The 23,718-nt window shown below is 40.9% G+C and overlaps 1 protein-coding gene across 3 annotated transcripts in view; it reads right to left on the bottom strand.

Annotated features, from left to right (window-relative positions):
* Positions 1-10,666: 10,666 nt before the first annotated feature.
* Positions 10,667-23,718, bottom strand: part of spmip7 (sperm microtubule inner protein 7) — a 71,589-nt gene continuing 58,537 nt past the window's right edge. The window contains exons 5-9 of one of the 3 annotated variants that reach the window (XM_043690098.2): positions 18,334-18,407; positions 17,763-17,804; positions 17,568-17,675; positions 16,173-16,280; positions 10,667-12,127 (exon numbers count right to left, since the gene is read on the bottom strand). In XM_043690098.2, the coding sequence (XP_043546033.1) occupies positions 12,004-12,127; positions 16,173-16,280; positions 17,568-17,675; positions 17,763-17,804; positions 18,334-18,407 (456 nt within the window). In that variant the 3' untranslated portion in view covers positions 10,667-12,003. Of the gene's footprint in view, positions 12,128-15,737; positions 15,838-16,172; positions 16,281-17,567; positions 17,676-17,762; positions 17,805-18,333; positions 18,408-23,718 lie in introns of those variants that run through there. The other 2 variants (XM_087987193.1, XM_087987192.1) reach the window with 2 other exon arrangements.

Below are 23,718 nucleotides of genomic sequence, written 5' to 3'. Positions count from 1 at the left end.
TTGTTTATTTACTTGATTTGCAACTGTACAGAACCAAACTTCTTTTGTGACATGTATATATATCTAATAAACTTGAACATTGTGTAAGTGGGCAGTGGAGTCCCACTCTCTGGATTCATTTAAGAAAGAGTTGGATAGAGCTCTCAAAGATAGTGGAATCAAGGGTTATGGAGATAAGGCAAGAACAGGATACTGATTAGGATTGATCAGCCATGATTATATTGAATGGTGGTGCAGGCTCGAAGGGCTGAATGGCCTACTCCTGCACTTATTGTCTATATATATATCTTTTATGAATAAAGTATATTTTTGAAATTAAAAAAAGGTACTGGTACTGAGTGAAAATTTTGGCGCATATTTGGTCTCATTTGGAACATATTGGATTATTGTGTACTGGGCACAAGAGGTTTTTAAAATCCTAATTGCAGAAAATGCTGGGAATGGGAGTGTTGTCACAATTCAGTAAATGTTGGACTAGATACAATATACACTTAGATTACAGGAGGAATGGGTTGTCAGACTCTCACTATTAGGATTCTGTTCAGATGACCTTTGACCGATTCAGAACTGTGTGTCAGGAGAGCGAGACAAACTTACACAATGTTCAAGTTTTATTTCAATTTTAGGGAAAAAGTACTGACTAATGTTACAAGATCATAAGTGTTTGAGCATCTTTCAGCAAACCAGATGTTTACAATCCTTCCATTCATTTTTACACTGTTTAGGTGCGATAAAGTTTAAATACTTTCCAAGTCTCTTTGTATTGCAATTGCATTCTGAGCTTCATTGGTTAACATATAGACCTAATACGGTACTGAGTTATGGAACTAATGCAACATGTGACAGGTCTCCTGACATTGAAAGACTATTGCAATACTACCCACAGGGATAATTGATGTGACAATTTTCTTATAATTTTCTTGTTGGCAGAATCAATTCAATTTAAGAGAGACTGTTTTAATGTGCAAGGCTGGATTTTACATGGAGGTGGTGGCTCTGCCCATTGGAAGGTCAGAGGTGAACCAGCCTAAACTGGGATAGAGACAAAAAACTGCAGGCGCCGGAATCCAAGGTAGACAAGCAGGAGGCTGGAAGAGCACAGCATTTTATAGCGTCAGGCAGTTGACAGCCTGGGATTATATTTTGTGCTTCCAGGAGGGAAGATGTGCTACCCCAGGATTGGTGGTTGACCAGATGATCATATGTTGTCCAGTCCCAGCGGGAATAAGACACTCCTTGCAGGGGTCTTATTTGGTGTGGTCAGTATGACAGACTGGCGGAGTAGGGCAATGGGCAGTCAGCAATGCACAATTTTATAGTTAGCCAGGAATTAGAGCGAACAATTAGAGCAAACAATTCTATCCAAACGGTTTGCTGGACTGTTACAGTCTGATGGATCCTGCATCAGAAATCTGGCTCCAAAATCCCAGAGAAGTGGCAATCCTCTGTCTGACCCGGATTATAAATGGAAACTCCAACCCCGATTCGAAAATACAGGCCATATAATATGCCTATGTTTTCAACATTAATAACAGAGTTCTATCTAAACTCATGATTTCTTGGTAAGGTGATCGGATTATGATGTAGTGCATGAATGGAGAATTAGAATCAGGCATTGGTCAATGCATTCATCCTGCTTGAAAATTGCAAGTTACCTTTCAACTCAAACAGTCATATTATTAAACTTGAATTTAAAAAATGCCAAGTCAAAATAAGCCCAGTGTACAAACATCAGGTTATTTGATGCACTAGTTTTAAAATGTGTAGGCATATTGCATTAATAGAATAAAGGAGCTAAAGGTAAGTGGTTTGTGGTCCATAATTTTCCGTTGGTGGTTCACTGGGCTGTTGAAAGCAGCTGAAGTCTCCCAGTTCCACAGCAGCAGCAGTGGCAATAAGAAAAGCATTAAGGCTGAACTGTCTTATTTGTTGTTTCTTACAATACAATCTTAATTAGATAGAAAAGTGACATTCAATCAGGAAAAACAAAGACTAATTATTCCACCTACTTTTATTCCAGTATTATTGTGTTAGCTGTTGTCTTTGGATATGCACTGCCTAAATTTAGTTGCGTTATTTCAAAAGAGACAAAGAATTATTTCTGTTGTTAAGGTGGCTTGCATCTTTATCCCTTAGATATTATATATGTTTATTTTTTTTAAAAATTGAATAGACTTCAGATCACCTGAACAGATTTTATAAAATGTAAAGAAAACAATGTAAAGAATGTTATGTGCAGTTGTTTTCATTTATACATTACATCATGTAACAAATATATACGGTGTCTTTCAAAGAGGATTTTTGTGTCCAACAGTACAAAAGTTACCGTCTTTTGATCAGGATTTTTCATGGAGTTGGGAGGTGTGAACATATCTCACAAGGATTGAGCCATTTCCAAAATCAACAGCTTTAGACTGATTGAGGAAGAGTGAATCTGGGCTGCTTATACCCGTGTCCAACACTGTTCATCCTATACTGTTTTGAGTCAATAAGAAAGAGTTTAGGTGTGGTATGTACTGAGCTCTGCAAAGACTTCCAAAGTCTGCAATAAACGCCAGCACCTTCCTTAAATATTCTTTCTCAAATATAAGTCCACAAATAATCACAGAATTGTAAGGTATCCAGCAATGTTAAGTTTTGTCTAAGCGGCAGCAGAATAAAGACTGACCTTTGGTGCAGCAAGTTTGTGATTGCTATTGATTTTGTTGGGGGCAAGCTCTGATAATTACCTTCTGACTATTTCAACTAGTTAAAGGACTGGTGAAAAAATCCAGAAAGTTATACAGTGTAAAGACATTAGTCACTCATATCATAATTTTCTGAGATTTATGCAATTGCACAATCGTGCACAGACTTTTCAACAAGTTCTGGGCTCATATATGTAATTAAAATGGTCTGAAAGAAGCCATGTATGCATTCTGAAGTATATATGAATAAGTTTGCCATTCAAAACAAATCATGTCAAAATCTCTCAAATAAACATTGCATTTAAACAGCTGATTAGAACAATAGTAATAAAAACAATGATGGAATACTGTTTCTTTACTTATTATTTGTTTTAAAAACAATTGTGACAGCTTTTCATTTGTAATTGTTGTTAAATGAAGGGATGACATTACACTCACTCTCAGCAGAGAACCACCTCCTTCAGACAGTTTTGTATTTTTCTGTACCATGAATATACAAGAAAATGGATTCAAAGAAATTCAAAACTAGTTTGTGCTATGGACTAGAATGCATCTACTGTGCTGTAGAAATCAGAGCTTGAGAACAGCAAGTAAACAGACCTGCATTGCAGGTATAGAAAGATTATCTCTCAGACAGAGTGCTGCAAACTGGTTAAAAAAGCAATCTGGACAAAGGAATTTCAATCAAGCTACAAAACCAAGAACTTTGAAAATCAACTGTTCAACAGCTGACATTACCACTATCAGTGCAACCTAATATGGGTCACAACATTTTATTATCTGCCATTTGTGAACAATTCAGAGATTGATACATTTAACTTTTGTAAAAAAAAAAGTTATCTTCTGCGACTCATCTCTTATTTCTGGTCTGTGGGTTCATGCATCATGTTAGTATATCTTCTCACATTTAGTAATTAATGAACTCATTGTTTTAGTTAATTTAAGAAAGCCAGCTTAAAGTAGCTCCTTCTTAAATCATAAGTTCATTTTGTTCTGGGAGAAAAATATCCACACGGGAAAAGATCAGAGAGCGTAAGTGAATAAAGAAAGGGAGCCAGTTCATCCTTCTTCACCCAGAAGCTTAACAGCTTGGGGTATCCAGTCTGCAGCATTAATAAGTTGGGGAACAATGCCTGGGATCTGGCGGTAACAAAGTGGCAACAGCTCTCAGGGCATCAGTGTGGATGGGGTCATCCTACAAAGGATTATTTGTGGTTGGAATTGTACCTTTTGCAAAAGTGGATCTGTCAATTGTTTGATTTTTATTTTTCCTGGCCCTGGCTTCAAACTTACCTTGCCAGTGCTGGAAAGATTCTGCACCTTTTGTGACCAGAAGGTGAGGGGAGAGGGGATTGAATACAGTTGTAGATCTCCTGCTTCGAGAACTCTACCTCAATAAAGCTGGCTGGTTCTATGTTCAATGAGGGGCCCTGACTGGTGTCTGGAAGGTCCTGACAGCATCTGCAACATGCCCTCAATTGATCCTTCCATTGGCATAATTGTCTATTTGCTGCTTTAGCTTTGTGCTTGGCAAGATCACCTACAGGTGGGAACATGCCAGGCGTGAGATTCAACACACTTTGCCAGTTGCTCTGAGTGCTGTTTTCAAACTAACCTCTGCTTGAGTGGAAGATTCCATTCTGCGTGACTCCCACCTAATTACTACATCACTCCATGGGCTCATTGACGCCAAATGAATGACATCCTGCCTGAAGTATCCATGCTGTGCAGAAATCCCTTCCTGCCTTTAACATAATCGCAGGGGTTACTCCACTACCTGTGGACTGATGTGCAGTTTCCAATGCAACTGAATCATGTTCCCTGTTTCCTCTGACATGAACTAGATTAAATTTGGCTCAGTGAATAAATTAAGGATGATTAGATTTGCAGGAAAGGGAAACATCCTGAGATCACCTAAAAATTGGTGGTTATCTTGGGATAATTAGTAGACAATGAAAAAATGGAAACAATCATAGCTTCTGTGCTGTACATTTCAATGACTCCATGACTTTATGAAAGGTTATTCAAGCTATCAAAGCATAGGACACCCCCCACCCCATATAATCAGTGATTTTATCTGAACTTGACAACGAGAGAATAGCCTGAAAATTATATTCAGGTAAAATCTAACTTTTATATTAGCTTATGTAATTACATCAATTCCGTTTAGATGTTACCAGCAATTGATGTTCTACCAGTGGACCAGACAGCTTATTTTAAGGTGGTATATGATAATACAATTCCTCTCAGTCTGCAGAACTACTGAAAGTCCACAGGAAAAGATGACTACCCACTGGCCACGTGTCACTGACCATGCTGGAACTTTGGATGTTAGGATATTTGCATTAAGTGGGTGTAACAGTGCATCCTAGAATGCTTTCTGTGCAGAAAATAACGTCAGCTGGATGACATGAGTGAAGAAATGTAGCAGAGGAAAGACCTTTTCCACTCCGAGAGGGTTTTCCATACAGCAGACAACTGCATTGGATGGCACGGTGGCACAGTGGTTAGCACTGCTGCCTCACAGCGCCAGAGACCGGGGTTTAATTCCTTCCTCAGGCAACTGTCTGTGTGGAGTTTGCACATTCTCCTGTGTCTGCGTGGGTTTCCTCCAGGTGCTCTGGGTTCCTCCCACAGTCCAAAAATGTGCAGGTTAGGTGAATTGGCCATGCTAAATTGCCCGTAGTGTTAGGTGAAGAGGTAAATGTAAGGGAATGGGTCTGGGTGGGTTGCTCTTTGGAGGGTTGGTATGGACTTATTGGCCCGAAGGGCCTGTTTCCACACTGTAAGTAATTAATCTATTGCGTCAGAATGCCTTACAGAGTTCCCATTTGTGCTGAGTCCTACTTCCACTGTACGGCAGCTACTTTATGCCCACTTTGTGTAAACATACAGGTTGCTGAGGCTTTAGTACCTGAATTAATAGCAATTGGCATTGTCCTGCTATTCAGAGATATTTTTGCATAAACAGCGAAAGAAGTGGATGAAAGAAATATCCACATGCCTTCCAGAATTAACCAGAAACCTTAAAATTAGAAGGAGACCTCATGTAAAAGGATCACACCCTAATTTCTACAATGATTCCGCCCCCACTACTCTCCCCCCCATGCCCCCCCCCCCACCCTAGAGGCACCAAGGAAATTCAAGGCCAGCATGTTTGGCAAATGATCCTGTACAATTTGACTATAATCTTCCCAAGTACATTTTTGTTCCTGACTTCTTCAGACTGTTTTTTTCCAGCTTCTCTGGTGACTTGAACAAGCACAAAAAATGCAATATTATGAGAATTACACTTTTAAAAAAATCCTTTCATACCACAAAGAAAGAAGAATCTCAGGTAGTTATGTTATCTCAACAGGAACTGACCTTTTGACATTTTGAAAGATTAAGTGTCTGTTATTCACTTCAAGAGCCATTATAGCTTTAGGATGGAAGGTTATTTGAGGTTAATTAAGAAACTACTCCAAACAGCATAATAAAAAAAATTAAGATAATGTGGTTATTATTAAAAGATGAGAAATGCACAGTTGGGGGAAATGAAGAAAATATGCAGCATTAGTTTTAATTATGTGCTTCAAATTTAGATCAGATAATGGCTCAATGTTTGACGATATCTGCTCAAATATATTCGGGTAGAGTTTCCAGTCAGTTTCACTGTATTTTAAGGTTGTGTCTGCTTTTTTGTTTGCAGAGGAGAAACTGTTTTAAGATGCAGGCAGTATTTCAAGCTGCACATAGAATAAATGAGCTTGTGTTGAAAGGCACATCAATTGTTCAGATTTAATACTTGAAAGTTTTAGAGAGCAGTGTCATCACAATTCCTGATGGCAATGGCACGATCTGTCCCTAACTTAGCCCCTTCTGACACACAGCTAAACCATCTGTGTTTCGTACAATGTCTGAGGCAGTTTGGGGAAGTGATGGACACTATAGAGGACAAATGGAAAAAGGTATTATTTTTGCACCATGCTGGTAAAAGAATAAGAAGACTTTTTTGAAAAGCTTATTCCGGCGTAAAGTGAAGCAATCGGCTATAAAGGATTAGACATTGTATTTAAAATCAAAGGAAAATATAGCAATTATTTTTTGACATGAGGCAAAAAGGCTATGACATGATTAACCAGTCTTACACATGTCTGAGGCTACTGGCAGGTATGTGTAACTTTGGTGAAGTTGAACATGTAGAAAGGGAACTAAATACACAGATCATTAAGGACATCTCTCCAATGAACTATGGCAGGAAGCACTACAGGAAGATCGAAAATCCACGAGCCATTTAAGCGTCCCAAAATCTCCAAGTTCAACTCCTGTTAATATTGTTCATAGCTCACATACAGGAAAGCAAAGCAATAACTGCCACATAAACAGAGTCTGCTGTGTCCCGACTATGCTTCAACTGTAGCCATTTTACTGGTAAACAATGTGGTACACCTAATCACTTTGTTCACATTTATCAGTCATGGCAACAATCATTTGCCAAGACTGCTATCAAACAATGGGTACCACCAATGCATACCACAACAAAAGGGCAAGAAATTGCAGCCAACACAGCAGCAGATGAGTTTGAACATACAGCGATGTTCTCCTCCATACCCAACAAACAAACAAGTGCAACAGTCAGCACTGGCTGCTAAGACCTGATGCTCTTCAATACATTGCACCTGGGAATGCTAATGGTAGACAAAATATTCCACAAACATCAGGATTCAATAAACCACCTGGCTCCCATGTTAACATTTCTATCTTGGGCCTTCTACAGTGTTCTAATGAGGCTCAGCCCAAGCTGATGAAACAAAACTTCATTTTTCACTTCAATACTTCGCAGCCTTTAGGAACTAATATTAAGTTTCATAACTTCAGAGCATGAACACAGTCCTCCAATTTTCTTACACCCCTACCCTCCCCTGACAATGTCTCATTTGTATCTTGCTGACTTGGCTCTCAACAGAGTGGACCTATTTTCTCCTTTTCACTCCTATCTCTACCATGCCTTTACTACCAATAACACACCTTTAGTCTTTTGCTCTGGTCACACTCACAATTTGTTCCACTCACTCCTCTTCCCTCTCTGTCAATTGCATAAAAGTCACCATTTTCCAGTTCTGAAGATGTTATACCAGGCTCAAAGCATTAACTCTGTTTCTCTCTTCACAGATGCAGCCAGACTTGTTGAGCTTGTCCAGCACTTTCTGTTTCTCTTTCAGATTTCCAGTATATACAGTAATTTGCTTTTACCAGGATTGTCCCATTCTCATAAGCCTCCAGGGTTCATAAAAATAAAAATCATAACTACAAAAACTCAATCAAATTTGTGAGACATGATCACCTTCTGACAAAACCAATGCTGGCAATTTGGATTAATCCTTGTCTCTCCAAGTGGAGATTAATTCTATCCCTCAGAATGTTTTACAAATGTTTCTCTACCACTGATGTTAGGCTCACAGCTTAACTTTCCCTGGTTTAATGCTACCACTCTTCTTAAATAATGATACCATATTAACAATCCTCAAATCCTCTGGCACATCTCTTGTGGCCAAAGAGGATTTGAAAATTAATGTCAGGGCTCTGCAATATTCCTTGCCTCTCACAACAGCCTAGGATACACTTTTTATTGGGCCTGGGGACTTATCCAATTTTAAGCCTGCTAAAACTCCAACTAATAATAATACATCCTCCCTCTCAATGCTAATTTATTCACATTTATCATAATTGCTCTCCCTGATTCCTCGACATTGTTCTTCTTGATACTGAATACAGATTCAAATAAATCATTTAAAACCTCTCCTAGCTCTTCCAGGTCCACAAGCAGGTTGTCAGTTTGGCCTTCCTCCAATTCTGAATCTTTATTTCCAATCCAACATTGTCCTTTTCCATCACTATCTTGAAGCTTACTGAACAATAGTTACTACCACTGAAATGCTTACATATTGACTCAGCATTAATCCCCAATTGCTTGCACATTTTCTTAGCAATATTTGAACATCCCTAATCCTCTGTCTTCCACCTATACATTGTGAAGATTGGGAAATGGTGCTTAGAGGATCCTTTATTTCCTCCCTGACTTCCTTTAACAGTCTAAGATACAATTCATCCAGATCTGGTGATTAGCGAACTTCAAGTTCAATTCCCCCAATGCCTCCTTTCTTATTATTTTAGTGTATCTAATATTTCACATTCCTCCTTCTTTAACTAGACTCTTAACTTACAACATCGCTATCCTTTGTGGAGACAAAGTCGTCATTTTGAACCCTTCTCACATCTTCTGCATCCATACACAAATTACCATGTACATCAGTGATAGGCACAACCTCCTGCTCTTAATGTATTGATGAAGTATCTTTGGGATTTTCTGTCAGTTCACCAACCAGTACTTTTTCATAACCTCTCTGCTTTATTACTTTCCTTCTTCAATTCACCCCTGTACTTTCTTTACTCTTCTAAGCTCCCAAAGTAAAGCCTTTTATTGGGATTGGCATACATTTTATTTTTCTGCTTGATCTTAGCCTGCACGCTTCTGCATAAGCATTTGGCAATACGACCTTTTAGCTTTATAGAATATATCGACACTGTTTCCATAGACTCTTGCTTTTGAATTGAAAACAGAAAATGCTGGAAATCACAGCAGGTCATGAATCATCCATGGAGAGAAAGCAAGCTAATGTTTCGAGTCCAGATGACACTTCATCAGAGCTAACTTGAAGAGTCATTCCGACTTGAAATGTTCGCTTGCTCTCTCTCCATGTTGCCTGACCCACTGTGGATTTCCTTTCTTCAGGCCTGAAGAAGGGTTACACCCTAAGTGTCGTCTTTTCCATCTCCTGACGCTGCCTGACTTGCTGTGTTCTTCCAGTCTCCTGGCTGTCTATTTTGGATTCCAGCATCTGCAGTTTTTAAAAAAATCTCTAACGACTGTGATTTCCAGCATTTTTTGTTTTCAATACAGATTCCAGCTGTAATTTGCTCTTCTTGCTTTTGAACGTCTCCCACTGATTCGGCATTAACTTTCCATCAGGTCACTATAACTACTCCAATTTTTGCCAGGTCGTCTTTCAGCTTTGGAAAATTTGCCTTCCTCCAATTAGAACTGTACTATCTCTTTCTATAATGATGATAAATCTGACTCTTATAATGACCACTACCTGCAAAATGGTCACCTACTGATGCTTCATCCACCTGCTTAACTTCATTTCCTCAGAATAAATCTCGAATTGCTCCCTCTGACATTAGGTTTGTTACACTATTTAAAATACATTTGAATAGATACATGAAGAAGAAAGGTTTGGAGAGATATGGACCAAGTGCAGGCAAATGGGACTAGTTTAGTTTGGGATTATAGTTGACATGGACTGGTTGGACCAAAGGGTCTATTTCTGTGCTCTACGACTCTATGACTATGGTAGTATCCTGAACTTTGTGTTCAGGATTGTTCTTTTGAATGCAGTTCAAAAATTTTGTGCCCTCTGATCCTTTTACACAGTTTATATCTCAGTTGATATTTGGGGTACTAAAATTTTCCATGAATTGTTGCTCTATTGTCTTTGCAGTCAGAAATGTACCTACATATTTGTTCTCAGCCCCTATCTGGGGGGAGCAGAGGTGGAGGGAGGGTAGTACATACCTCGAGTGTATCTGGCCCCTTTTTGTTGCAGAGTTCAACCCATAAGGTATTATTTGATGTTTTGTTTAGTATATTATGCCTTTTGACTGCGGTGATTGATTTTTTTAATCAATAATGCTATACCTCCTTTTTTAAATACTTTTCTCTAGCCTATCTGAAAACTGTACATGCAGAGATGTTCAATTGACTTCTCCACAACCTCCCCCAAGCTAAGTTTACATTCTACGAATGATATCTTTATGATACAGTGCATTGAGAGCACAAGAAATAAACTTTTAAATAACATTTTCAAATCTCTAAGGAAACTCTGTAAATTGAAGAATCGACGCTCCACAGTCTAAATTGTTAAATCTGTGCAAGGTTTCTAGGCATTTCATTAACTAATATTACAAATGTAGACTGGTTCAATAATGAGATTTAATTTTATGTGGTAATTTAACATAAGTTATGTGAAAACCCAGCAACTTCTGAAAACTAACTGCGAGGCTATGGACAAAGAGCCATTTGAGAGAAGTAATGGGGAAGCAGTGAAAACTGATAAGCATTTTCCATAGATCTGCAACTGGAAGCATGTCTCTTAATCCCTGAATTTGACGGTTTATTTGCAGGAAAAGTGAAAAAGAAATATTTTATTTAAATGGTGAGACATTGCAGAGCTCGGAGATACAATTGGATCTGGGTGAATCAGGTGCAGAAAATAAGCAATGTTCTTTTAGTACAAAGAGTGTAAGAAAAAAAACCAAGAAAAAAGTAGAACATAGAATGTTCTTGTTTATCCTGGGGGAAATGAAAGACAAAAGTGGGGAATATGCATCAGTATTAGGGCACTGGTAAGATCACAACTGAAGGACTGTGTACAGTATTGGTCTCTTTAAGGAAGGATGTAAGTGCATACAAATGACTCAGAGCCAGTTTATCACACTAATACTGGAATGGATGGGTTGTCTTATGAGAAGAGGTTCAACATACTGGGCTTGCATTTATTGGAGTTTATAAAAGCAAGTAATTAATTGATTTAAACATATTAGTTCCAGAGGTGCCTTGACGAGGTGGATATGGAAAGGATATTTCAACTAGAATCTAGAATCAGGGATCACTGTTTCAAAACAAGGAGCTGACCACTTAAGACTGAGACAAACTGAAGAGGGTCATCAATCTTTGAAACTCTCCTCAAAAAGTGTTGGAAGCAAAGTTTTTGACTCATTTCACGGTAGAGGTGGATAACTTCCTGATCAGCAACAGGGTGAAAGGTTATCAGGGATAGTTCGGAGATTGGAGTAGTTAGATCAACCATTGCCTTAATGAACGGCAGTGCAGGCTGGCCTACCCCCGTGAGTAACTTCTATGTTTGATTGGTCATTAGTAACATGTGCGTTGTTGATAAAACGTTTTTCTCACAAGATAATTTCTCTAAATTTGAAAAAAAAACTTCTGCTATTCAATAGCCCTTGCCATAAAGGTACATGCGTTTAAAACAGCTGTGGGTCTTCAATTATTGAACAATTTGCTAAATATTCACTGACCATAACCTGGCAGCGGTCAATTCCCTCTGGAGAAATTGGGAGAAAATTGATGGGACACAAAAGGCAGTTTATAAAAATATTAATTCCACAATCTAGATTTCAAAACAGCAAAAGCCATGTGCAATCACATTTCTCACACTGCTCTCGCAGGAAACATAATTATATATTTATTTATTTATAAACGGATCGCTTTGGATGTTTTTGGGTTAAAGGGATTGAAGGGTGAGACTGTCGTCATCATCTTCGAAAAGGGGGATTCGTGCCTATATTTTAATGGCTTTTCAGTGCCACGAGGAATTCTGTAAAACAAAAGGTCAACTTATAATCAAAGATGAATCTTTTTACTGCATTTTAACAATTCCCGCTGCATGTTAATTAGTATTTACTAGTGCTTCCTTGGTAACTACAAACTTCTGCAGGCCAAAGGTAAGTAAAAATATTCAAAAGTGCATAATTCCTTGAATGTATAAACATTTAACCATTTTTTTAAGAATGTTTGATTATGTGCATTTTGGTGTTTGGGCTTGTATTTAAACGTTTTGCCATAAACCTTAATCATTTGCATCAGTGTTTACTGTGGAGAAGGACAAGGAAGATATAGAATGTGGGGAAATAGATGGTGACATCGAAAAATGTCCATATTACAGAGGAAGTGGTGGTGGATGTCTTAAATTGCATAAAGGTGGATAAATCCCCAGAGCCTGATCAGGTGTACCCTAGAACTCTGTGGAAAGCTTGAGAAGTGATTGCTGGGCCCCTGGCTGAGATATTTGTATCATCGATAGTCACAGGTGAGGTGCTGGAAGACTGGAGGTTGGCTAACGTGGTGCCACTGTTTAAGAAGGGTGGTAAGGACAAGCCAGGGAACTATAGACCGGTGAGCCTGACATCGGTGGTGGGCAAGTAGCTGGAGGGAATCCTGAGGGACAGGATTTACATGTATTTGGAAAGGCAAGGACTGATTAGGGATAGTCAGTGTAGTGTGTGTGTGGGAAATCAAGTCTTACTAACATGATTGAGTTTTTGAAGATGTGACGAAGAGGACTGATGAGGGAAGAGGGGCGGACATGGTAGACTGGTTAGCAAGGTGGGATCACATTGAATACAGGAACAAACTAGCCACTTGCATACAGAACTGGCTCGAAGGTAGAAGACGGAGGGTAGTGGTGGAGGGTTGTTTTTCAGACTGGAGGCATGTGACTAGTGGAATGCTACAAGGATTGGTGCTGGGTCCACTGCTTTTCGTCATTTATTGAAATGATTTGGATGTAAACATAGGAGGTATAGTTAGTAAGTTTGCAGATGACACCAAGGTTGGAGGTGTGGTGGACAGTGAAGAAGGTTACCTCAGAGTACAATGGGATCTTGATCAGATGGGCCAATGGGCTGAGAAGTGGCAGACGGAGTTTAATTTAGATAAATGTGAGATGCTGCATTTTGGAAAGGCAAATCAGAGCAACACTAATACACTTAACAGTAAGGCCCTGGGGAGTGTTGCTAAACAAAGAGACCCGTGGAGTGGAGTGGAGGTTCATAGCTCCTTGAAAGTGGAGTCGCAGTTAGATAGGATCGTGAAGAAGGTTGTTGGTATGCTTGCCTTTACTGGTCAGAGCTTTGAATATAGAAGTTGGGAGATCATGTTGCAGCTGTATAGGACATTGGTTAGGCCACTTTTGGAATATTTGTGTACAATCCTGGTCTCCCTCCCATAGCAAGGATGTTGCCAAGATTGGAGGGTTTGAGTTATATGGAGAGGCTGAATAGGCCGGGGCTGTTTTCTCTGGAGCGTCAGAGGCTGAGAGGTGACCTTGTAGAGGTTTATAAAATCATGAGGGGCATGAATAGGATAAATAGACAAGGTCCAAGGTCTCCATGGTGGGGGAGTCCAGAACTAGAGGGCATTGGTTTAGGATGAGAGGGGAAAAATTTTAAAGGGTTGTAAGGGAAAACTTTTTCATGTGGTGGTGCGTGTATGGAATGAGCTGCCACAGGAAGTTGTGGAGGCTGGTACAATTACAATATATAAAAGCCATCTGGATGGGTGTATGAATAGGAAGGGTTCAGAGGAATATGGGCCAAATGCTGGCAAATGGGACTAGATTAATTTAGGTTATCTGGTTGGCATGGACGAGTTGGACTGGAGGGTCTGTTTCTGTGCTGTATATCATTCAAGAAAGGGAAAAAGTCAAAAACCAATGCACATTATTGCATCTTCTTTTTACATTCGTCTTCTCAGTGAGAGCGAAATCTTAAGACGGGCATTACTTAAATTGAGTTTAATGATTTATTCAGACTGAAACACTGACAATGCTACAGCACTATGTATGGCCTTTGAGATCTCCAGAAAACCCTGTACAAATGAAATTTAGCTTTTCCAGCAGCAGATGGCGACGTTGATCTGTGGAAAATTAATTTGTGATGGAACACAGATTTTGTCAGTTCCTCAAATGCTCCAGCATTTCCACAGTAGTAATTTGCATTATAAGGTGAACTTCAGTTGTGCTACATGTAACATTTACATGATAAGATGCTGGTACTGGTTTGTTTTAATTGCAAAGATATTTCAGTCATGAGAAAGCAAACATTGAAACTTGACATTCCCTGCTGTTGCAAAACCAAAGGCATTTCCTACTCATGCAGGAACCTATTTATATAAATTTGACTCGCTGAGAGGTTGTGATAACTGAGGCCTCCATTATATGTCATGGCAGAAAGACTTTGGACTGTGGTCTTTCCTCACTGTGTCTTGGCAGAAAATGCCCCAAGCTTTAGTGTGCCCCTCAGCACATACTCCTGAGTGCTGGATCCGAGGAGCAGGAGAATCGAAATCATGGAATGTGCCAGTCTGCAATACTCGGCCGAGGTCAACTCTTTCCACTGGAAGACTAAAGGGCATCTTTCACTGAGTTGATGGTCCTCCAGGCGCCGTCAATGATTGTCTTGGTGTGCGTCCCATGGAATAGGCAGTAGAACACAGAGTCCTGCGTTATGGAGTTGCTCAGGATAAACCTCAATAAGAACCACTGCATCTCCCTCCAGAGCTTCTTTGTAAAAGCCTGTTCCAGAAGGAGATGCGTGACAGTCTCTTCACCAACACAGCCACTTTAACGGCAGTTAGTGGTAGTGCACAGAGACAGGGTTTACATGAAAGATCTGACTGACAATGCCCTTTTCACCAGCGGTGTGTTGGAAAGCTCTGGCAATGAGGCCTTCTGCCAAATAGTTTTGACAGTCTGCTCAGGGAAATACTTAACAGGACCCACCCTCTCCTTTGCATGCTGGATCTCGAGGATATTATGTGCTGACCACTGCCTCGTGGACTTGTGGTCACAGATGTTTACTTTTTTGAATTTTTCCATGAGGGACAGGTGATATGGAGCAGTCCAACTGCCTAGAACATTCCACGGCAGAGAGGCCATTTCCATGCTCTGTAATACTAGGGATAAGGAGAACCTCAGTAAGTAGTAACACTTGGTGTTTGCATACCAAGGGTCTACGCACAGCTTGATGCAGCCACACATAAAGGTCATGATTTGGAGACGCTGGTGTAGGACTGGGGTGGACAAAGTTAAAAACCATACAACACCAGATTATAGTCCAGCTGGTTTATTTGGAAGCACTAGCGTTTGGAGCGCTTCCAAATAAACCTGTTGGATTATAACCTGGTGTCGTGTGGTTTTTAACTTTATACACATAAAGGATGAGGGCGCCATTGGGTAGATCCTTCCCCTTCTTTATCTGGAGCTTCGTATATGGTGTTCCTGTGGACATGGTCCATCTTCAACCCCCGGCTGAAGTGGAAGATTGAAGTGGGTGACAGCAGCGATGCAGGTTTGGGGGAATGGGCTAGATCTGCATCATATACAACACCAAGAGTATCTCCCACCTGAGGATCAGGGTTTTACTCACCATCTGCCCAGTTTCTGCCTCACATTGGCGATATGTTCCTCCCAGGTTTTAGTGCATGCCCTGGCCCCTCTGAACCATATTCCCAGCAGCTTCAGATAATCTGGCCCGACGGTAAAGGAGATAAAGGATCAGTCGGCCCAGTTCCCAAAGAACATGGCCTTGGTCTTGCCTCGATTCTACATTGTTATTTCAAAAGTAACAATTGTTTTCAAGTCAGTCAGAAGGCTTTTCAATAGCAGCTTGAGCCAGTGACTATGGTCCCCAGCTGCCAAACATCTTTAAAGTAAGTTGATCAATCCTCACTATGTACCTTCAGCAATGTGACCACATTGTAATGTAAAGCCAGCTGATGTCATCAAGTTTGTTGCTCTCCTGGTACTGCATCCTTTGCTTCTATGTCAATCACAAACTCAATTATTGAAGTTGATTACTTACCCACATACACGTTCTGCAGGTGGATGAAATAACCTTGAAATGTTGGACTTATTAGTTTCTTTGACATTCCATTGTCTTTTACCTGTATAACCAGGTATATTTGGGCAACTGAAGAAAGGAAAATAATAAAAGTAATAAATAGTGTTGCTGCTGAATGAATAGGTGGAAATAAAATCAAATTAAACTGATTAACACTGTAACCCCTCCAGTTTGGAAATGTATGCTTGCAAACACTATTTGTCAAAAAGCTTTTGAGCAAACCCAAGCTTTCCCTCGATGCCACAACACTATGTTAATACAATGTTTTGGGAGTGGGCACTTACATAAGTTAAATAATTTCTATCACTGCTTTCTGATGTTTTATTTGTTTTATGTCTTAGGTAAATATATATTTCCATGGTTCTTTTCAGTTTAAACCCTTGTGATTAGACGTAGTGTAATGCAAAAAATTCCAAAATTCAGAAATGATCTTACTCCCACTGGAGAAGTTACACTGCAGTTTAGAATGATTAGAATTCCTACAGCCATTTAGCCCAACAAGTCCACACCAACTCTCCAAAGAATAACTAACCTAGACTCATTCCCTTACATATATCCCTGACTAATGCACCTAACACAATGGACAATTTAGGCTGGCCAATTCACCTGACCTGCTGGAGAAAGCCCACACAGACCCAGGGAGAATGTGCAAACTCCACACAGACAGTAGCCCAAGGCAGGGATTGAACCCAGGTTTCTGATGCCGTGAAGCAGCAGTGGTAATTGTGGGTGGCACGGTGGCACAGTGGTTAGCACTGCTGCCTCACAGTGCCAGAGACCCGGGTTCAATTCCTGCTTCAGGCGACTCTCTGTGTGGAGTTTGCACATTCTCTCCGTGTCTGCGTGGGTTTCTCCAGGTGATCTGGTTTCCTCCCGCAATCCAAAAGTGTGCAGGTTAGGTGAATTGTCCGTAGTGTTAGGTGAAGGGGTAAGTGTAGGGGAATGGGTCTGGGTGGGATGGATTCGTAGGGTCTGTTTTCACACTGTAAGTAATCTAATCTAACCACAGAGCTGGTTAGATTCATTAGATTTCTAAAAGGTTTTAGCATGATTAAAACCACATTCGTCAAGGAAACAATGTCTATAATCATTAGAATCCTAGTTAATACTTCATTAAATAAAGTTATAATTTCTACATTCCACTCTTAACTTTTTCCTATTCTTTCAGTCCCTTAGACTATAGCTATGACATGTCCCAGGCAAACAGAATTATTGTTTGAATAACTGCTTAATCCCTTTCAACTATAATTATTTCAGGGCTTAAAGATTTAACAGTATGATGGTGTAACACAATAGTACTATCAAATAAAGGAAACTTCTCTTGCCTTGAACCAGGGTATTTCTACACATACGTACTAGGATGTATCTGTATGTCGTGGCTTTTCAGTTCGTAGTACAGTGAAGGGGGTAAATTCAGCATAAGGATTATCTTTATTCTCTAGATTAGTACCACCAACAGAACCACTGCCAATTAAAAAAGTGAAAGAAAAGTTAGTTCCAGCACACCATCAGGAAAATATTCTGCAATCTGTGTGCAATGAAGTTTCTCACCTGTACAGTGGAATTTGATGAATTTTGGGGAAAAGGCTTGTACTGTAAAACATTGCATTAGGGTTATTTCTGTAGAATCATATTAACAGCAGTCTCTTAAACAGCTTTGCTCCCATAACTTATCACGATGTAAGGGTTAAGTGTTTTTATTTAATCAACCTGCTCAGAGGTGGGACTTGAAACCAGGCCTCTGGCCCAGGGGTATGGACACTACCACTGCACCAGCTATCAGCCTACAATATTAGGATTCTTATTATTTAACTTTTTTTTCTAATCAACCGGCTCCGAAATATTATTACACACCTTTAGACCAAGTAGAACTTGTACCCAGGCCTCGCAGTTCAGGGTAGCAACACTACCATGCACCACAAGGGGGCCTACAATGTGAGGGTTCATTGATTGTTTTAAATTTAAGCACATACCTTCTATGTGCACAAATAACAACCAATTTCCATAATATGAATGCCATTTTCTTGCAAATACTTGCTGCTCGAATCATGCACAAGAGATTGGTTTAACAATTGAGGTAAAAAAGCTCATTTTAATAGAAGGCCAAAAGAGAATTACTCACAAGTTGATTGGTTTAGCTGCAGCACTGAAAGGTCGAGACTGACTTTTGTCCCAGTGTCCGTGTCCACCTACAGCCTAGAAGAAGGGTAAATAACAAAATAAACTCTCATGGCATACAGATAAGCTTTTAGCTATGTATATATTACAGAAGGGAAATACAAAATGCATCTTCTTCAGCAGCAAGCTTTGTCACACTAATCATAGAGTCATACAGTCATAGATTTGATTTAATTTATTTATTGTCACATTTACCTAAGTACAGTGAAAAACAGTACAGGCAAATCACCGTAAGCAAGGAGATATAGATCATAGCGTGAAAAAAAAACTTGGGATAGAGTAAGGCTTACAGGTTACACTACACAGGAGGTGTGCTAGACAAGATCACCATTAGTTCAAATTAGAGAGTCCATTCATCAGTCTAATAATGGCCAGGTAGAAGCTGTTCTTGAACCTGCTGATGCCTGTGTTCAAGCTTCTGTATCTTCTGCCTGATGGAAGAGATGGTAGGAGATTTTTACCGAGGTGAGATGGGTCCTTGATGTTGTTGGCAGGCTTTCTGTGGCAATGAAATGTGTTAATGGAGTCCATGGATGGGAGGTTGGACTGCATGATGGTCTGGGCTGCGCACATAATCTTCTATAGTGTCTTATGATCCAAGGCAGAGCAGTTACTGTACCAGGTCATCATGCACCCGGAAAGTATGCTTTCAGTGGTGCATCTGTAGAAGTTGGTGAGGGTCCTTATGGACATGCCAAACTTCCTGAGCTGCCTGAGAAAGAAGAGGTGTTGTGCCTTCCTGACCATCATATCTGTATGGGAAGTCCAGGACAGCTTGTCTGTTATCATCACATGATGCTCGCCATCCTCTGAACTTCAGATCCATTGCTGTAGATGGGAGCGTGTTCTCTTCCTTTCTTTCTGAAGTCAATGATCAGTTCACTAGTTTGGCCAACGTTGCACCTCATTACTGAGCCCTCTATCTCCCCTATGTATTTTGACTATGTAGATATCCTTCCTGCTACGATATTGTCATCATGGAACTTGTGGATGGTATTCATTTGGAATTTGGCAACACAGCCTTAGGTGTACTTGGAGTACAGTAGAGGGGCTGAGGATGGATTCTTAGGGGCTTCCATTGTTAAATGTTATTGTGGAGGGGATGCAGTTACCTAACTACACTGATTGCTTTCTGTGGGTCACAAAGCTGAGGATCCAGTTGCAGAGCGCGGAGCCAGACCAAGGTCACAGAGTTTTAAGGTCAGTTTGGAGGGAATAATGGTGTTGAAGGCAGAGCTGTAGTCAACAAACAGGAGTCAGAAGTACGTGTCTTTGTTGTCCAGATGTTCCGGGGTGAGTGCAGGGTTCGGGATATGGTATCCGCTGTGGACCTGTTACATCAGCGGGCAAATTGCAGGGGACAGAGGCAGGCTGGGAGACTGGAGTTAATGTGGGCTATGACCAACCTTTCGAAGCACCTCTTGATTTTGGAGGTTGAAGCCACAGCACAGAAACAGACCCTTCGGTCCAACTTGTCCATGCTGACCTGATATCCTAAATTAATCTTGTCCTATTTGCCAGCATTTAGTGCATATCCCTGCAAATCCTTCTTATTCATGTATCTATCCAGATGCCTTTTAAATGTTGTAATTTACCAGCCTCCATCATGTTCTCTGGCAACTCATTCCATACACGCACCACCCTCTGTATGGAAACATTGCTCCTTAGGTCCCTTTTAAACCTTTCCCCTCTCACTTTAAACCATTGCCCTCTAGTTTTAGACTCCCCCACCCTAAGAAAAAGATCTTGACTATTCACCCTGTCCATGCCCCTCATGATTTTATAAACCTCTCTAAGGTCATCCCTCAGCTTCTGACGCTCCTGAGGAAATAGCCCCAGCTTATTCAGCCACTCCTCATAGCTCAAATCCTCCAACCCCAGAAAAGTCCTTGTAAATCCTTTCTGAACCCTTTCAAGTTCAACAATGTCTTTCTTATAGCAGGGGGACCAGAACAAATACAGTATTCTGAAGTGATGTAGCCAATGATTTTACAGCCACAACATGACCTCCTAACTCCTATACTCAATGCATTGACCAATAAGGGCAAGCATACTAAACTCCCTATTCACTACCCTGCTGCCTGCAACTCCACCTCCAAGGTCTCTGTTCAGCAACACTCCCTAGGACCTTACCATTAAGTGTACAAGTCCTGCTCTGATTTACTTTCCCAAAATGCAGCAGCCTGCATGTATCTAAATTAAACTCCATCTGCCACTCCTCAGCCCATCAGCCCATCTAGTCAATGTCTTGTTGTACTTTGAGGTAACCTTCTTCATTGTCCACTATACGACCAATTTTGGTGTCATCTGCAAACTTAATAAATGTACTTTCTATATGTACATTCAAATCATTTATATAAAATTCAAAAATCAGTGGACCCAGCACCGATTCTTGCAGCACACTGCTGGTCACAGGCCTCCAGTCTGAAAAACAACCCTCTGCCAATCACCCTCTGTCTCCTACCTTCAAGCCAATTTTGTATCAGTTGCAAGTACTTTGAATTTGGCAGCCCAATTAAATTGTTAAGTAAAAACAAAATAGATTTATATTTAATTTGATGCGTGTACAACTAATCAATCCTAAATGTGCCATAGATATTGAGAAGTGGCAGGTGTCTGTGACTCCAAATGCAATCACACTCCACCACATTTTTATTTGTTTTAAAAGATGCTATACTTGGAGAATGAAAAAAACATATATATAAGATTGGTAAACTGTTTTTCATCTTCATCCTAACATCCTTCACAATCTGTTTAATAATACAATAAGTATCACATCAGCTGAAGGGAAGACCTAGCTATAGAACTTTAATCCCTAGTAATAAGGTCGTTCATCCAGAAACCTTGCCTCCTGCAGTGATTGAATTAAACAGAAATGTCGACAAACGTGCTCAGAGAACGTCATAACTTTCTTACAAATACCATCAAAAGGAACGAGACAGAGAAATTCAACTTGTTTAAACTAAACTGAACATCTGGGATTTCTATCATTCAGACAGAAATAGGGAAATACTCACTGCATTTCACTGTTTTCCGCTCTGTGACATAAACCTCTCTTAATCGACTTGCCAAATAATTGCTATAAATTCTTGAACTCCTAAATTCTGTGAACAAAACTCCCAGCCTACTCTGCTTATTGACTTATGCATTTTCAAAGAACATTTCCTACTCAATTTTCTACCAAAATCGCACACTGCTCAGTGCACCAGACCAACATTCTGCTAGACACCCCACCACAACCCTGCCCAGCCCTGCCCTAACACCACCCCTTTCAATAGCCCCTAGTTATGGATTCAGCAACATGTAAGTCAGCTGCTCAGATATCAGCTAGCTCTCAAACCATCCATTGAAGATAGCCACAAGGCCATCTCTCGCTGTCTCCATGTGCCTCCAGCTATTCAGCTCTGATAGGAGCATCAATCAAACACAGTTTAACACAATCACTGGCATGCTTCCCATACACAAGTTTGCCCACAAACAGAGAGGGGTGGGACAGAGTTGGCAGGGACATAGTGTCCCTTCAACCCCTTTACCCAACAGAGCAGATGGTGCTGCCTGTGATGAGAATTGCAGATCTGGAATTGTTGAGAACATTCAGACTAATGGCATGTTTGTGTTGCAGGTCCTTCTCGTTACAGGTGCGTGATTACAGACCTCTTGTGTTTGACATGCTCTCCTCTCCTTCACCCTTGCTGTTTTCATCAGTTTCCCCATCAACACGTGGGGCCAGTTGAGTTACATGTGAGCTGTCAATGGCACCCTGCATTGAAGAGATGGCCTCCTGGATGCAATGGTGGATGGTGTACCAGAAGGTGCTGGATACTCCACTGCTTGAAATTAGATATATCCAGTTACGTAATGTTTAGTGGCACTGACTTTACTGGCCACTGGAACGCCATCCTGTTTTTTGAGGCAACAAGTGATGTTGACCAAAGTTGTTAAGCTCTATAACTGCCTGCTTGGTGAATGTGAAACATCTCTGGCATTGTTCCCTGCTCAGGCAGAAATGTACTAAGTTGTTCCAGAAAACACATAGTAATGGAAGAGCTTCACTCCTCCATTGTTACTGATTCTGCAGCTCCAGACTCAGTGTGACCACAATTTCCATCTTTCTTGCATTCTTGAACAATGAAATCGTTTGACCTACCTGAATGGGACAGCTCAGAAGTGTAATGAAATTTGGTGATATTAGTATGGCTTCAATGACACTCAAGGAGATCAACCCTATTCAGGACAAGCAGCCTGTCTGATTGGTATCCCATCCAACACCGTAAGCATTCCCACCTCTCCCCCCTCAATAGGGGAGGTGATGACTTAATGATATTATCATTGGACTGTTAATCCAAAGACACAGGAATGTCTTGGGGATGAATCCTGCCAATAATGCAGATGGTGGAATCTGAATTCAACCAAATAACACTGGCATTAAGAGTCTAAGGATGAACATGAATCCAGTGCTGATTGTCAGACTAATCCATCCGGTTCACTAATGTCCCTTAGGGAAGGAAACTGCCATCCTTATCTGGTCTGGTCTACATGTGACTCCCCAGACCCGCAGCAATTGGTTGATCTTGACTGCCCACTGGGCAAGTAGGGATGGGAATAAATGCTGGCCAAATTTGTGGTGGATATGGAAGGATCCCTTAGGGCCTTGGAGGTAAGTAAGGGGGGAGGTGTGGGCGCAAATTTTACATTTCTTGCGGTTGCAGGGGAAGGTGCCGGGAGTGGAGGTTGGGTTGGTGGGGAGTGTGCACCTGATGAGGGAGTCACGGAGGGAGTGGTCTTTTCAGAACGCTGATAGGAGAGGGTAGGGAAATATATCCCTGGTGGTGGGGTCCGTTTGGAGGTGGCGGAAATGACGACGGATGATACAATGTATATGGAGGTTGGTGGGGTGGTAGGTGAGGACCAGTGGGGTTCTGTCCTGGTGGCGATTGGAGGGGCGGGGCTCTAGGGCGGAGGAGCGGGAAGTGGAGGAAATGAGGTGGAGAGCATCGTCGATCACGTCTGGGGGGAAATTGTGGTCTTTGAAGAAGGAGGCCATCTGGGTTGTATTGGAATTGGTCCTCCTGGGAGCAGATGTGGTGGAGTCAAAGGAATTGGGAATATGGGATGGCGTTTTTACAGGGGGTAGGGTGGGAGGAGGTGTAGCCTAGGTAGCTGTGGGAGTCGGTCGGTTTATAGTAAATGTCCGTGTTGATTCGGTCGCCTGAGACAGAAATGGAGAGGTCTAGGAAGGGGAGAGAGGAGTCTGAGATGGTCCAGGTAAATTTGAGGTCGGGGTGGAAGGTGTTGGTAAAGTGGATGAACTGTTCAACCTCCTCGTGGG

The sequence above is a fragment of the Chiloscyllium plagiosum genome, unplaced genomic scaffold (genome assembly GCF_037043375.1).
Source record: "Chiloscyllium plagiosum isolate Xiang-an unplaced genomic scaffold, Cpla_swu_hap1 HiC_scaffold_5, whole genome shotgun sequence".
In the NCBI taxonomy this organism is placed as follows: Eukaryota; Metazoa; Chordata; class Chondrichthyes; order Orectolobiformes; family Hemiscylliidae; genus Chiloscyllium; species Chiloscyllium plagiosum.
Note: the sequence above shows the minus strand (reverse complement) of the source record. Positions and strands in the feature narration are given on the sequence as shown.